The sequence below is a fragment of the Cydia fagiglandana genome, chromosome 3 (assembly GCF_963556715.1).
Source record: "Cydia fagiglandana chromosome 3, ilCydFagi1.1, whole genome shotgun sequence".
NCBI lineage: Eukaryota > Metazoa > Arthropoda > Insecta > Lepidoptera > Tortricidae > Cydia > Cydia fagiglandana.
In genome coordinates this window covers 12,929,875-12,947,730 of record NC_085934.1, presented here as the reverse complement: position 1 = coordinate 12,947,730, position 17,856 = coordinate 12,929,875, and the positions used below count along the sequence as shown (strand labels likewise).

The following is a 17,856-nucleotide window of genomic DNA, read 5'->3' as shown; positions in this document are numbered from 1 at the left end:
GATTTACGTTGAATTTGCGAATACGTTACTGTTGAGTGTTGACTAAAACAAATCGTCCGACAAAAAATATATTACATATTTCTCTGTAATGGTTGATCAGACTTAATTTAAGATACAAGAAGCTTAAAACAATACAATGATTTCCGTACTACGCGAAAACATGGAGGACATTCGCATTGGAAAGATCGACGACTGTAAGTGTTTTGCTGATTTGTTGTTAACTTATGATTACTCTCTAAAGTCTAATTAGATAACTTAAGTGCATGAATATTTAACACAACAGGTGACACAGATATGCGAAAAACTGGTCAAGAAATGGATGTGATAAGGCAAAGGACTGTGGCGTACGAGTACCTTTGCCGGTTGGAGGAGGCCAAGACGTGGATGGAAGCATGTTTGAAGGAGAAACTACCGCCGACTACTGAATTTGAGGAAAATCTGCGCAACGGTGTATATTTAGCAAAATTGGGCAATTTTATTGCACCTGAATCACTCGCTTTGAAGAAAATTTATGACATTGATCAAAGGCGTTATAAGGTGAGAAATATAATTTTCATATGTATACTCTTTGGTCGGTCCCTCATGTCTGAGGATCGTGGTCAGTATCAGGGTTGCATCTGGAGCGGATGATCTGTCTCCACCGGTTTCTGTCCAATGTGTCTCTGATGACCGTGTAGAAAGAAGAGGATGACGAGTCTTTAACTTGATTGGTCCATCTTATTGGTGAACGACCACGTGATCTCCTGCCTTCGGTGTGTCCAATCACAATCGGTATATATAATTGACAGTATGCGCTGTTGGCATATGGTGGATAGATGAGTTTTCACTCGGAGCTGGGTTAGGATTGATGCATTAGTATGTGTCGCCGTCCAAGGTATTCGCAACATTCGTCTCCAGCACCACATCTCAAATGCATCAAGCCTTTTTTCATATGTATACAGCGAGCTGCAAAACTGCACACTTACCAGTTTTATTTATGGATTCCATTCCATTCCACAGCAGTATTTTAAAGTTTGCATTTTTGCAACAGTGCACCATGTACTATAAACAAATAATTTAACACATTTTGAGCCAAAAACCCACTGCGTGGGTTCATTTTGTATTGGAAATGGGGTGCTTGGCACTGAAAGTGTTCACATGTACCTGTGAAACAAAAATTATTAGACATTGAAAAACTGACTTCAATCACTAACCAATCCTTTAATTTATTTTGGTTCCATTTACTTGTGAAATCCTTAAGTGTTAAGCAAAAATCTGTTTAGTCTCTTTTAAGTCGCCCTGGGAGGGGCAGGCTACACAGGCTATGGTGACCACTAACATCGGGCAAGCCATATGCTTCTTTGCTGTATATTATAAAAATGTGTATAAAGCTATCTGTGCCAGCTGCTCCTATGTGTTCCTACTTCATGCTACCGTCATCCGATGTCCAGACCCCCCCCCCCTAATTTGAAATGACGTAATTTATGAATAGCCCCTAATGATAAAAGTGTCCATGTGTAAAGTAAATTTCATCAAAATCTTAGGCAAATCTTAGTTATCTTTTGATGCTTAAACTACTGGACTCTCAGTAGTTTAGCTGCCAAGAGATAACAACAGTTCTATTGATTTATCCTCGTAAAGGCCCACCATGCAAAGTTTTTCTTTTAATTTGAACCTTGTTGTATAGTAGATTAGGGTGACTTTCATTTGTTTTAGAAAACAATGAAACAAAAGAAATGCTAGCTTATGTAGTTTTTGAAAGGTTCAAATTAGATTGTAAAAAAGTGTACAATGTAATGCACATTGGGCCTTACAAGGTTAAGCACATGAGAATTCTACAGTAAAACCAATTTGCATTGCAGGTCATGGGTTTGCAGTTTAAACATACTGACAATATTAACATGTTTCTGCAAGTTTTGAGGAAAACTGAACTTCCTGTCGTAAGTACTGATAACCCTTATTTATAAGTGATAACCACTGTTTTACCGTTAGTTAAATATGGAATTTTAAAATGTTCGTAGTGCTTGTTCTGTGACTTCTAACCTTGGGAGCACTGGGAGGAACCTTATTGGGATTAGGCTGATTATACATATTATGTTCTACCAATGACTAGCGACTATAGTCAATAATTGTATAAGAAACTCATTGGTATATTCAACAAAATATAATTTCTACCAATTTGCCATACAAATTATTCTAGAGATTTTGTCAATATAAGAGCTGGGTTCAAACTGATCGCCTCTGGTTTGGAAGCCATACAACTTAGCAATTGGGTGCCAATATACCAGTTTTCTGCAATCAATCAATTCCAGCATGTTCAGCCACTTCCCCGTGACTGATAGAACTGAGATTGAGCATTTTACTTTGGCAACAATACAATTTTGTTCAATCTCATAATGTGTTGGCACATGAGACTTATTGATGTTCAGTAATAAATTGAGCATTTAAAGAAAAGTACCGTCCACAATAAAAAGGAAATTGTTTGAATCAATGATTAATTGATATTATAAAATACGTTTAGTCTAAGATAGTCTTTTCGAATTTGGCAGCTAATATAGATGGCGCTATATAGCTCCATACAAGATGCAGTAATTTTGGCTGTCAAAAGTTGATGGTTGTCAATTCAGTTACCACAAAACATCTACAGCGCCATCTACATCAGTTGTCACACCTGAAACACGATCATTTCTTAGACTTTACATCTCTTCTTCAATCATTAACTCTTTGGTTTGATTGAAAGCATTTAAAAAAAAGATAACTATTAAGTTCGTAATAAACGGTCCATATTTTTTTCACCAGACATTCCAACCTGAAACAACAGACATCTATGACAAAAAGAATATCCCAAGGTTAATATACTGTATACATGCTCTAAGTACCCATTTGTTCAAACTTGGGAAAGCACCTCTCATTCAAGATGTCTATGGGAAAGCTGTGTTTACAGGTAAAATAAATATCTAAAATAGAGGTACATTTTTATACCAATATTTAGGCATTTAATACTATACTAATACATCTGCAATGTGATGTTGCATATCTTAATTTTTCCTTCCATTGTTAATTTAATTGTATCTTTTTAGATGAAGAACTCGATACAGTCTCCAAAGACCTACAAAAATGCGCGCACCCAATGCCTATGTTTCAAAAAATTAGTGGTATCTTATCAAAAAATAATGTAGACGACGACCAAGGCATGCATAAAGCTTTAATCGAACTAAATAAACTTTTGGACAGTCATAAACCAATAACTTCTGCTTTATTGAATCCACAACTCAAGTTAAAATATGTCCAAAATCGTCTCATGGACGAATATAAAAAGGTATTGAAGGCTGCTAAGCATGAAAAATTACAGGCCGCCCATAACCACTCCCTAAATGATAGCTATGTCCCTGACGAGTATGATGAACTGCTTACCATTGTAGAAATACAAGGGCACATAACTGCCACGAATTACAAATTTCTGTGGAAGAAACTATGCTCCACTTCAAATGATAACGACATCAATAGCTTGCATAAAATCTTCAATGAATCATGGGTGAAAGTAAAGGACTATAACCCAGACAACTTGGACTTCTATTGTGATGTTGTTAAAGAAATAATTGAAAGTAATAAAGATGTCGAGGTTGAAAGCATCACTAATTGGCACAAGATATTTCAGAATGTAATTAATGAAGGTAATCGAAAATCCATTGAGCATGGAGATCATAAAACTGCTATCGCGAAAGTTAATAGTGCTTTGGATGATGGTAATTGTGAAGACTTATATAAAGCATTGACAAATCCTAATCTAGAACTAAACATTAAGGTAGATAAGTATGCGATCCCTCTTATGTTTGAAGAAATGAAATTAGAGAAGTTTGAACTTGAGAAAAACTTGAATGAGAGTGAGATAGCCGCATCCGTGTCGTATTTAACGGCAATTGCAGCGGTGTCTCAAGCGGTGGAGAGGGGGGATGAGTCGGCTCTTTGGAAGACATTGACTTTGAAGCAAGTGCACCTCGAGGGTCTGAGGCCGCACTGCCGCCGCCGCTACCTTTCTGCTCTCATGACCGCGTTGCAGGTCAAAGTGAGGGAACAGTGTGCTTGTCCCTTGCTTACGTTAGAAGACATTAGGGACACTATTGAAATGGTTAATTTGGAGGATGACGACAATGAGGAATTAGTGGCAGTAATTGAAAGAATTAACAAAGCAGTATCTGATGACAATGTGGAAGCACTAATGCCTCTTCTGAAAAGTGCTTATTTGAAGATACCAGCTCCTTTACATAAAGAGGAGAAACATCTATATTTAAGAATGTTGAAGAAAAAGTATCTACATAAAGATTCACAAAATCTTTGGCTTGATGACATTGTTGACACTATAAATGAAGTGAATGAAGAGTCTTCAAAAGTCAAAGACTTGACTGATACTTTAGTTCAGTTAAACTCAGCAGTTTTGAAAAATAACGTTGATGAATTCTGGGAGGCTCTGTTATCAACCATTTTCTCTAATTTGATGGTAGACATTGCATGTAAGAATGTATATTTTCAGACATTTACTAAAGCATTGAAAAAACGGGGACACTATATCTGCCCATGGATAGTGTGCCACACAGATGCAGGGAATACTGTTTACATAGACATAGAGTCTTACACATACAGCTGGACCACACCAAAAGATTTTGTTCCTTACGCGCGCTACTTCAGCCGAAAGGATGTGAATAGCCTTGTCGACAAAACAAATAAACATCACATCAATAAGTACAAGCAAGTCATCATAGAGAAAGCAATCGTAAAACTTCAGGCATATTGCAGAGGATACTTGTACAGAAAGAATTTACATCAAAGGTTCAAGTTCTTCAAAGATAATGAAGTTTTTGTTATCAAAATACAAGCCTGGTGGAGGAGTATATTGATTCAGAGAAAGTATAGGGCAATGATTAAACTGAAGACTATAGAGGCGAAATTGCGGAAGGAGAGAAAGCAAAATCCTATGGCTTGGTATAAAATCCAGGTAGGTAACCTACCTCTTCCATGCTAAACTAAGAAGACGTATTTCCATACTAGTTTCACTTACGGCTTTAGGCGTGACATGTCAGAGCTCTTGATTGATATAAGTACCTAATTGTAGATTTTAGCTATTTTATTTATTTAGTCGTATGGCACAAGTACATACTCGTAATATAGGCAATAAATTAACAATTAAAATTACAACAAAAGAATTATTAAGTCAGATGTCAACATTCAGTGTGTTCAGCCATGCGGCTGCATGGGTTGTGAGATAAAGGAGGTGTTCCGGTGGTCCAGAGTATGAATGCAGAGGGCAGCGCTGGATAATGTGTTCCATGGTTTGGGCCTCTTCACCACATTCACACAAGGCTGAGTCCTTCCATCCCCACCTGTGCAAGAGGTAGTTGCATCGATTTTAGCTATGATATTTATACATTTATTTTATCATGTTTTCTTACAGGAGCCCAAAATAATAAAAATTCAAGCTCTCTGGAGAGGGCGCAGAGCTCGACAGGCGTTTGCTTCATTGTTCCACTCCTCCAACCCGCAACTAAAAGTTGTCAAGAGATTCATTCCCTTACTAGACTTTTCGACTGAAGACTACGACCGCGAAATTGAACTCCAAAGTTTAAAAGCTGAAGTTGTGCAGTCTATAAGGAAAAATCAAGAGCTATCCAAGCAAATTGACGACATGGATTTGAAAATAGGGCTCTTAGTCCAAAATAGAATTGCACTACAAGAAGTCGCCGCGCACGGGTTAAAACTTAACAATTTGGTGAAACACAATTCCATGACTAAACTTGTTTTACAAAATCAGGGCAAAGGTACTTTAATGACGGTTTCCACTGCTGTCAAAGGTTTGAAGTCTCTTACAAAAGAATGTAAAAGACTTTTAGACGGCTACCAACATTTATTTTATGAGTTACAAACGAACCCCACCTATCTGTCCAAACTACTGTTCTGTATACCTCAAAACAAGACTAATTTCTTCGTGCAGAATGTCGTTTTGAGTCTTTATAATTTCGGGGCTTATCCTAGAGACGAATATTTGCTACTTAAATTGTTTAGATTTACTTTGGAGGAAGAAATAAGCTGCAAAGTAGTGAAACCCTTTGATATAATAGCGTCAACTCCATTGGTGCTCAAAATGGCAGTTGGCCTATCGAGGCAATTGTCAGGTTTAAATAGTCTGCAGACTATTATTGGCCCCCTTGTTGAAAAGATGTTGAAGGATAGAGATTTGAACATAGAAACTGGACCTGTCGAGATTTACAAGGCATGGAGGAATGAAACTGAAATGAAGACAGGTGAAATCTCGTAAGTAGCATCTCCGTAAATGTTGTTGACTCCTAACATAATCTTATTTATTGATGTATCTTGCCATACGGGTTCAGGGTTTCCGTTTTAGCAAGTAAGCTATAAAGGGTACTTGATCCAAACTAACTCCAATCTAACAAACTTTCTGTTACCTACTTCATTCTTTACTTTACAAAAAATGTAATTATTTTGACTTTCAATGTCCAATGATTTTTTTTCCAACAATTTATTCACAATTATATTTTCTTCTAGGAAGCTACCTTACACGGTAACTCAAGAAGAAGCCCTAACATATCCGGAAGTCAAAACACGTCTTGAAAGTGCCCTTACCCAACTGAAATCCATTGTGACAATGTTCCTGGACAAAATTACCAACTCCACCGAACTGCTGCCTTTCTGCATCACGTACATGGCCCGAGTTCTACACAGATCTTTGACATCGAAATTTCCTCATACACCTGAGAAGGATATTCTGAAGGTATTTATTTTGCACTTAAATTTTATAATGTGGATTTTTCATTTTGTTTTGTATTATTAATCAATCCATTCACCGTCAAAGACGTCAACAGGCGCGCACGATTACAGCTCAATATAAACCTTGGTGCATTTCAACAAGGTCCACGATGACGCGCACACGATAGGCGTGGCGTACAAAGATCTGGTAATACGGTAGTAAAGGCTGCCTTCGCGTTGGACGCAGATCCGCAAATCGCTCTGGTGTGCTAACGAGGCATCGGTAATTCGGTACTTACGTGATAGAACTCTATCTCGCTCAAACATCGGAGAGCGTTTGAGCGAGAGAGCGCACGCGTTAAGCATAATAGCCACCTAGCGTCTCCCGAGCGTTAGTGTCTAGTCAACCCTATGGCTGGTGCTCGACGCAACGTTGGCGCAACTGCGTCGCGTGGCCATTTTCCATAGCGCTGGTCGCCGACACGCCGACGCTCAAAAGACTAGTGTGGGGCGGCCTTACAGCACACATTAGGCATATTAGGGATACTCGAGTACACTTTCAGTATAAGTTTTGCTGTTAACGCGTCCCTTCCCCCTTTTTGTATGGAATTAGCACAATCATTCTTTGTTCCTGCATTACTTTTCAGGTGATTGGAAATTTGGTGTATTACCAATTCCTGAACGCTGCAATAGTGGCGCCCGACGCGTTCCACATTATCAACTTGCCGAACGGAGCCGGCCTCACTACGGATCAGCGGAAGAACTTGGCATCGGTCGCGAAAATACTGCACTTTTCAGCTGCAAAGAAAGGGGTTTGTGCTTTAAAATTTCATATGGCGAAGAGTGTTAAGTAGAATGCAATGCAAAAACTTTTGTCTAAATACCAGATAGTGTGGGTAGGTCTCGAATGCTTTCTGACCCAAAGTTCACAATTTATGATGATAAATTGTGAAAATGCTAGGTTTAATGATGATTAAACCTTATTTAAAAATCGTAACTCCAATGCAGACACGTCACGACACGATTAGGTATATTTTACATTCATTATAAAAAAAAATAACATTACTATAGGATTCATGCTACTTACGTTATGCATAATGTTATGGACATCCATTCACGTGTGTTCGCCATAAATGTGTGCCATAGTGGGTTTCTCGAGGTTGCACATAGGCATTTTGCCAGGGCTCAAGGGAGCCTGGTATCCGCTTGACAACTGATCCCATGATTTGACGTAGGCACTAGTTTTTACGAAAGCGACTGCCATCTGACCTTCCAACCCAGAGGGGAGACTAGGCCTTGTTGGAATTAGTCCGGTTTCCTCACGATGTTTCCCTTCACCGAAAAGCGACTGGCAAATATCGAGTGATATTTGGTACATAAGTTCCGATAAACTCATTGTTACGAGCCGGGGTTTGAACCCGCGACCTCTGGATTGAAAGTCGCACGCTCTTACCGCTAGGCCACCAGTGCTTAGCTAAAGACTATTCTGATTTTTTTAATCCTATGCTATTTGCTCACACATATACTCTTTTTACAGTTCGGCGAAGAATCCAGTCATCTCCGTTGCCTGAACCCTTTCATAGTGCATTGCCACGAGAGGATGAAGGAGGTGTTCCGCCGCTGCTGCCGCGGACCCACGCTCGAGGAATACTTCCTGGTAGACGAGTATACTGAAGCCACATTGCTACATCACCCACATATTTATATTACAGTCCAGGTAAGTTATTTATTACAGTTACAGCGTAATATAGACCTTCATGCATTCCAAGAAGTTTATTACAGTTACAGCGTAATATAGACCTTCATGCATTCCAAGAAGTTCTACTATGGAGCGTTATATTTAATAGGCGTCGCGTTCAAAGGTTTAACAATACCTTCCGTATTTTCGTAAACGAGATTGCAAAGCCAATGTGGTTTCACTATAGATAGTATCGATACACAAAGTCTAGAGACAATCAAACTATGTAAAATAGCATAAAGAGACACTATTTTTCCAGTTTGGTTTTACAGTAGCATAAAAATGGGTATAAACTGTAAACACAGAAACTATTTTAACATTTGTAAGCACATTTGAAGCGTACTACCTATTTTTAATTCATAGTTTGGTAACTCTACAATAAATACACAAAATCATTTCGGCACCCTTTAAGGGGTCCACCGATTAACAGTCCACCGGACGGTATCGGCCTGTCAGTTAGAACAAAATTTTGACAGTTCTGAATAACTGACAGGCCGATACCGTCCGGCGGACTGTTAATCAGTGGGCCCCTTTAGGGTTTACCCCAGGGTATGAAAATAACCATTTCGTATTAAAATACTACATAAACTAAACATAAAACTAATTAAAAACTAAACTTAAATATAAATATAAACAGACAATTCATGTATATTATAACCTAAAAACATTCATCTGTTATATACAACTAAACCTATTACAAATTAAAACTTATACCTAAACACACTCGATCAATTAATTAAAATTAAAATTAAATTAACTCTAAATTAAACTAAATTAAAACTAAGCTAAATAAAGCCACAACCGAGAGCTCAATCAAATAACTCGTCCCGCGCCCCTCCAGATGCAAAGGTGCCCATCACGCTCGCCGCGTTGCCACGCTGGACCGCGATAGACAGCCTCTGCATCAGGAATGACCCGGAACGAGGGTCATGACCTCCCTCCCTCAAACGTTGCCCCAATTCACTCAAGAAAATTTTGGCCTCGGCACACCAACACCCGGACGTCTCCACTGCCAAAGGGACAAAATAGTACATTATTGCAGAGGCCGGGAAAGAGCAATTCGTGGATGAGTTTCGATTTTGTCGGACGACGCGAAGCGGAGTCCGACAAAGAAGACGAATCCACGAATTGCTATTCCTGCCGAGGCGTATATAGTGCTTTTCTCCAAACATGCGAGGAAATAAGCTAAAATAATTATTATTTAAGCATCAAGCATCACTCAAATCAAACCTTCACATCCAAAATGTCAAAAACAATTTCCCTCTTTAATTAATTTTTAAAAGTTAAAGGCACAAACTTATTCTGCCATTCAGTACCATTCAATATTCGTTCATTCAATATAATTGCGCAATATAGTTTGTCAAACCAACTTTTCAGTCAGTAAGAACCAGGAAAACTACACCCATCCTTTTCTTTTGGGTGTTAGTACTAGTGTAAGACAAAGATAGTATGATTATCTTTGTCTATGTTTGAAATGAGAAAGTCCTTTGACAAACTATGTAAGCTTTATGAACACGGATGAGATTTAAAAAAAATATAAAAATAATCTTTGATTTTATTAAGCAGTATTCGCACGATCATACACGTGAAATGATAGCTGATCGGGTCGTGTAGAAGCGGCTCGCGGCAATAATAATTGGCTGTTTGCGTTTTTTATTATTAAAAAGTAAAAAACACTACAGTAATAAGTTATTACTGTAGTGTTTTTTTACTTCCCGTCCGCTAGAACAGGACAGCGATAGTTTGATGTTTTTTAGTTAGAGTTTGACATTAACGAAGAACTTCCCGTACTATTTTTGCTACAGTAAGGTGTACATTTCCGAGCATATTGGAGAAAAGATATTTTGTCAGCAGGGCCGAGTACTTATCGCGCTTCCGCAGCGCCGCTAACTCAGCCGCCGCTCCCGCCGCCCGGACCGTCCGGCCTATGTGCGAGGCGGCAAACGTGCTGACACATGTGGCATCCCAAAGTAGACACTTACCCTTCTCCCATGGAATAAGTGTCAGCCCGTCAGGTCTTTTGCCATCGGACCGGCTCAGGCCTGGAGGTTCCAACATGCACGGCACATTCGCGGACAAAAGAGCCCTCCTCACAATGTCATTTAGGGCATGGTGGCGTGGAAACCTCCCCACACACCGACAACAACTCAACGCATGATGGCCGTTACTCTCAACCATAGTGCCGCAGATGCATATGTGAGGTTCGCAAACATCGCAGCCCAGGCGAAGAGCAACAGCCACCCGCATGGAGTTGTTGTCGAGAAGGGTACCCATGTGTGGAGAGGGAAGAGCATGCAACCATGCCCCAGCCTCAGGCCTAGACACTGCCAAAAGCCTAGCCTTGTCCGCACCAACAGCGCCTTCCAGTAGGCCATCAAAAACTCGCCTCACACCTATGTCATCCCATAACCGTTGACGGTCGAGTTTATCCGGCATCGGCACATTCGGGTTAAGAGTCCTCCAGGCCGCCACAGCATCAGACGCAAAAGGGATTGTCGGCCTGTCACCATTCACGGATAAAATTTTAGTGACTAGGCCCACAACTCCCTCTGACGATGCCAAGAACGCCGGTAGACTGACATCCCGTGCACGCCTTATGCCCAAACCACCGTTTCGTATGGGCAAGGACGCCAGAACCCACTGATCCGGATTGAGGGAGACATTCAGCAAACGCTCCACCGACTCCTTCAACACACAGTCGAAGGAGTCAATATTTTCAGGGTACAACCAAGCTGGTACGGTGCGCAGAAAGTAAATGATTTTAGGGACGGCAAAACATACCCGCAGAAGAACCAGAGCTACATGGGCCGGAAGATCCCCCAATCTCTCCGCAGCCATCAGGAGGAGCTGCCTTCTCTCTTCAAAGGCCTCAGGAATCGCCTCCGAACAAATTGGAGAACCTAAAAGAGCGAAAGACTGAGCTGACACCTCCTTGAGTCCAGGAAGCAAATGGCTAAAAGTAGCAAAAGAATCACGGGCCTCGGCACTGCAGGGGAAAAACTCGCACTTTTTAGGGTTAACCTCCAGACCTAGAACCTGAAAACGTGGTAGAAGAGTAAGCAGATCCCGCTGCACATCCTCTGGCTTACCCCCGAGGGTACCATCATCGAGGTACCAAATGTTCAACGGGGATGTAAGCCCAGAAATTGCTTTCTGTATAGCAAGGCTGAAGACCAAAGGGCCTAGAGGATCACCCTGCTGCGCTCCCACCTGGGAAAGGACCAGGGAGCCATTGTAAAAAAGATTTGAAGGGGAGGAATAAACTTGAAAAAGGAAGGGATAGAGAGAAGGCACTTTCTCCCTGACCTCCGACACCAAAACATCACGCTCTACCGAGTTGAATGCGTTTTTGACATCTAGTTTAACTATAACACAATCCTTGTTCCTCGAATCCTCCGTAAATGCTCGAGTCGCGTGTATGGCAGCCTCGCAACCCAATGTAGTGCCAAATCCTAGTTGGCAAGGTCGCAAATACGCCGCCATCTCCTCTCGCACCGCCCGACACCCAAGCTTAGCCACCAATCGGCGAAATGTGCTGCCAATTGCGATTGGTCTTACCCCGCCGTCCTTTTTGGATAGCGCGCACAACGACGCCCCATAAATATAGGGGCAAACTTCGGGGTTTAACTGTCCGCTTAGCAAAAAGTTACATAACTTTGCCAGCCCTTCCAGTAACCGACAACCGCTATCACCCGCAGAGGCAGACACAAGCTCCTTCAAATGTACTGGACGGATTCCGTCCACGCCTGCAGCCGAACTGTTGTTAAACGACGCAAGTGCCTGCGCCACGTCCTCTGGGCTGACTGTCAAGGCAGTGAACGACCTGTCTGGCTCCTGAGGGAAGACCAAAGGCCGAGACGGGGCCGGATGCTTCGACTGCAAGATGGAAAGAGTCTCGGCGCTCGACGGCGCCACCCCATCGTCTGACATAAGCACCCGCACTGCCCCTGTGAGGTCACCTTCGAATACTTTACATTCGACCGTCTTAAGAACCGTGGGCAGTCTCGACGCTCCCGGCCCCGCAAATTCCTCAAAAACACAGGGGGCACACGCAGACTCGACATTCCGCTTAACTTTGGTGGTTAAATTGCCCGTACCTATTGATCCCGGCACCTTAAAAGCGGAATAGGCAAACGATAACAACTGAAACCACTCAGCTGTGCCATTGGAAGTAATACATTTGTCAATAATATTACATAATTTCCCTGCTGCTAAATTCCGCGCCCCTCTAGGGATGTGCCGCAAAACACGAACAGAACGCTTTAAAGTGGCCAGATCAACCAAACCCAGACTAGAACCGTCCGTATCAGCCGGCTGAGAAGTAGATGGCGCGGGACAAGGGGACGCCCGGGACACACTCTTGTGCTTGAGCCCTATGTGTACTTTTAAGCCATGAGCGGAAAAGGTCCGAGTTGAATTAGGGCAGTGGGGGCACAATGACAACGAAGAGGAAGAGAAATCACTCATGTTTTCAAATATTAATAATAATTAAATCCGTCATTTAAATAAAATTCATAAAAAAAAAAAAAAAAAAACTAATTTATACACATTTTGACAAAAAGACAAGCAATGTTGTAAAACGGTTGGAAACTTAAATCTAAAATTGTATTCAGTGTGAATAAGTAACTTAAAAAAAAAATGACAATAATACAATAAAAACAATACAATTAAATATCATCAAAATAGTTAGCTACTTGACATGAAAATTTAAATTCCAACGAATACACACGTAAATCACACTCAAAAAGCACATTAAAAAAAAAATATTATGTCACAATCCTATTTTACATACAATTTTGTTAGTAATAAAGAAAAAAAAAAAAAAAAAAACCTTTTTAGCAATAAATTACAGTCAGTAAATCATAAGATCTATAAGGTACATTGAAAAGTAAACAATACAAATTAAAAATACTTTAGGTTGAACAATTATAATAAAACATGTCAATTAAATCAAAAATTAAATAAATATGAACAATGGATTCAATAAAAAATAAAAAATAAAAAATTGTCACAATTGTTTCGTATTATCTTTTACAGGAGATTGTAGACACGCACGCCCTGCTAATCGAATATCAAGACGTGCTGGCGCCGGACCCGCGCGACCGCCTCAACGAGCTGCTGGACGACCTCGGCGACGTGCCGTCCGTCGCACAACTCGCTTCAAGGGACGTCGATTCGGTAAATTATCGTATTTCACTATTTTAATTGTACAGTCAGCAGCAGAAGTTGCTAAGCGGGCGAGGTGTTCAAAATTACCTTGTATGTGTACACAATCGCGCGCCGCTTTTACATATAAAACTCTCACGCCCCGCCCGGAAAACGCGCCTGTGTGGCGGAACCTTGACTGTACTTGCCCTGAGGCAAAGATCGTGTCAAGTCTGTTGACGTTGGAAAATCTGACCACAAAACATGACTTAGTAGAGCGCCATCTATTTCAGCTGTTAAGGGGCAAAACTTTATTTTTAGATACATCTCTTTACAATAAAAAACTCTTTATTTTACTGTAGTTAGGTATTCAAAATGCCCAATAGATCTTTTCGCTCAGTTTCGGACATACTTATAACAAATGTTTATTCGTGAGCGAAACTTTAACGGAGCTCGGAGTTACACAAAAATGAGAATCGAGGAATACTTAACACACTTAGGTACCTTTCTCTAATAACGACATCAATGTTTTTTTGTTAATGATTTTTTTTCTTTTAGCAATTTGGTGACTCAGTGGAAGAAAACGCGCGGTTGGAAGTGTGTTTAGCGCTCGTGAATAAATTCCAAGCCCCAGCAGACGACATGACTGATCTGAACAAGCTGTTTATCAAAACCAAAGAATTGTGCGTCGCTGTCATACCATTCCTGAACGGTAAGTTCTCTTTATATTTTAAACAAGAAGATTCTTCTTTCCAGTCGTATCCTCATTGCTGAGGGTCGTGATTATCACAGGCGCTTAGCACCACTTTCTTCCAGGCACTTCTATCCTGCGCCATTTGCAGGCAAGCTTGGGGCCCTGGGTCCTGCATATGCCTTTACTGTATCAATCCACCGGGTAGGCGCTATTCCTTACATTCTCTTCCCTTCTACAAGAAGTACCTGAAATTTATCCTGATATTTTATAAATACCTTTTTTTCTTTTTCTATAAACCGGTTAATTTGATACGTTTTTGCTGCAAAGTTGTCTTGGTTCTCGCTCTTTATTTTATTAATATTACAATATATCAAACATACAGGAAGCGCTGGTGGCCTAGCGGTGAGAGCGTGCGACTTGCAATCTGGAGGTCGCGGGTTCAAACCCCGGCTCGTACCAATGAGTTTTTCGGAACTTATGTACAAAAATATCATTTGATATTTACCAGTCGCTTTTCGGTAAAGGAAAACATCGTGAGGAAACCGGACTAATCCCAATAAGGCCTAGTTTACCCTCTGGGTTGGAAGGTCAGATGGCAGTCGCTTTCGTAAAAACTAGTGCCTACGTCAAATCGTGGGATTAGTTGTCAAGCGGACCCCAGGCTCCCATGGGCCGTGGCGAAATGCCGGGATAACGCCAGGAAGAAGAAGAAGAAGAAGATTACAATATATCAAACAAATTGTAACTATTTATGTATTGTAAGAAAATAACGAATATCGGTAAAATCGACAATTTTACTTTTATTACATTACATAGGTACTGGTTTGTATTTGGATATTACTCGCCAGGTTGCAGATTTCGCTTACCTTTTTATTTTAAATACTAAAACTAAGACGAGTATCTGTTTTTAAGTACTTTATGCATATCATAGAATGTCATTTATATTGTTAGTAACCTATTTTAATTTATGTTATTCATTTCTGCAATCTACTTTCACTCAGTTATTCTCACGGTTATTACTTATTTTTATGAATTCTTCTTCAAGGTGAACATTTACTAGAAGCTATATGCATCGGCACAACCCAAGAACAACAAGAACAATATGCGGCAAAAGTAAAAAGACGCATATATTCCGGCCAAGCGCGGCCCGACGACGCTATGACTCTACGCGAACACATCGCTAAATTACGCAAAAACCTACAAATGCTCGAAGACGAGGGCTACGTGACTCGCGAAGATGGGTACCAAGCTTTAGTAACCTCTATAGCCCTCGATCTGTGCAATAAGGGCAAGTACAGACAAGCGCAAAGACGGGCCCTGGCGACACTTACGCGCACTAAACAAAGCTTGCATGAAAAAACTAAATATTACGAGGAGAAATGCAAATCTTATGACGAGTATATAAGATCGTGTCTCGCAAATCTTCACGCCGGTAAAAGGTAAGTCTAAACGAAAACAGAGGGTCTACCGCGAAAATCGAATATCGAAATTTTGTTACCTGCCTCGCTATTACTCGAAGATGCAAAATGCTCGCGGTAGGCCCTCTGTTAGTCCTGCAACGTAGGCGAAAAGGCGTAATATTGTTTCCAAAAAAAATAATTTGATTAACAGTTTTTTAAGATCAGGTTATATTTGCCTAACTCATTATTTGATACTGAAATATTTTTTTTTCAGGAGTGTACACGCATCTCTAAGAAGATCGGGGAAAGACATCCAGAAGTTAAAATCGAAGCTAACAATCAAATATTCAGGTGCTAAGTTATTGGAGCGTGGAGTTTTACTAGAAATCGACGGTTTGCCGCCGTCGCAGTTCAAAAACGTGCAATTCGAAATAACACCCACCGACCACAATGGAGTATTCACGGTAAAAGGAAAATTCATGGGTGTAGAAATGGACTCTATTGACGTAGATATACAAGATTTGCTTCAAAAACAGTATGAGGGTTGTGCAGTCATGGACATGTTCGGAAAAGCGAAGATTAATGTAAATCTTCTAATATTCTTACTAAATAGCAAGTTCTATGGTAAATCTTAAAATTTAATATTAATTACGTATATTTAATATGGGATTTATTCGTAACGTCATCGTAATTGAATCACATTTAATTATAATCATCACATTAATGAATTATCACATTAGTTATTATTAGATATATTGTACCTGTGTTAGAATTTATAAGCTTGTTTTTATTGTTTATAATTGGTTAAGTGATCAATTGATCATATAAGCGCAGAGAAAATATACAGCCTGTGCTTCTAAAACTGATCACATGATTTTGTTTGACTTACGGCTACACACAGTTAAATTTATCAAATTTGTAATATCTAACCTATTTTCTATTATGGCGCAAAACAACGCCGAGTTTTCTTTATGTACGGGCAAAGAGAATTTAGACTAGAGGAATATTGTACAAGTGAATTATGTAGTCAGTACATTTACTGCCATATTTCGACTCAAATGACTAATACTTTTAGAACGCCATTTGACTGTGATCCTTATTTTTTGACGGATTTGTGTTAAATGTCAAAAAGTATCGCCATCTACTCAAGGATAGGCCAAAGGTATGGTGCCATCTGTTCGAACGATGGCGCCATACCTTTTTGACATTTAACAAATTGAACACGTCAGTGAAAAAATAAGGATCAAAGTTAAATGGCGTTCTAAAAGTGTTAATCATTTGTGTGGAAAGATGGCAGTAAATGTACTGACTACATAATTTACTTTGACAATATTCCTCTATTTCCAAATTCTCTTTGGTACGGGTACTATAGGTACGCTTTCTACGGGCTTCGGCGTAATGGTAAGGGATGTAGCCGTGAAATGAAATAATTAAGAGACAGCAACTTGTATGTGTATTACTGGTTTCTAGTAATGAATTCTTATCATTAATACATATGCACGGCATAAACATAAGACAGCCTTTAATGATAAAATAATGACTTCGTCGCTAGTGATTAGGTAATATTAATGGCTTTAAAATACTGTTACATTTAAGAATATTGATAATTTCAGGGAATTCAATACTCCTTATACTATATCATAACTTTATACAAAACAAACCAAATAATTATTTCAGTATTGTTATTGCACCAAATGATTGTGATTTATTTAATTTATTGGTTATTATTCATTTCAATAATTCGTGATTTTTTTGAAAAATTATCTACAATTTTATATATTACTAACAGAAATATCTATGCGTATTTGAAGACTTTCTGGATCGTTAAATAGTTATTTTCTCGCATTACTTTGTTAAACCCATTGACTGTAGGTACCTATTTTAATACGTAACTTATAATTTTTAATAAACGAGGCTAACACAATCTTAGTATTTTTATGCTCATTTATTGGATTATCCGAAAGGGGTCATCCATAAAATACGTCTTACGTATTTCATGATTTTTGAAACCGTGAGAAGGGTTTTCCCCCCTTGTGACACTAAACAATAGGGATAGAAAATTAAAGTTTAACACATTCAACACCAAGAACCCGACTGTCGGGTACACTGTTCGTAGCGACTACGCGCTACATACGACGAAA

The 17,856-nt window shown here is 39.7% G+C and overlaps 1 protein-coding gene across 1 annotated transcript; it reads left to right on the top strand.

Annotated features, from left to right (window-relative positions):
• Window positions 1-14: 14 nt before the first annotated feature.
• On the top strand, window positions 15-16,798 carry LOC134680059 (ras GTPase-activating-like protein IQGAP1). The gene is made up of 13 exons (XM_063539067.1): window positions 15-194; window positions 284-537; window positions 1,842-1,919; window positions 2,779-2,923; window positions 3,060-4,972; window positions 5,429-6,285; window positions 6,538-6,763; window positions 7,386-7,550; window positions 8,276-8,455; window positions 13,514-13,654; window positions 14,180-14,333; window positions 15,361-15,754; window positions 15,990-16,798. The coding sequence occupies exons 1-13, from the start codon at window positions 137-139 to the stop codon at window positions 16,348-16,350; spliced, it is 4,926 nt and encodes a 1,641-aa protein (XP_063395137.1). The 5' UTR covers window positions 15-136; the 3' UTR covers window positions 16,351-16,798.
• The last annotated feature ends 1,058 nt before the right edge of the window (window positions 16,799-17,856 follow it).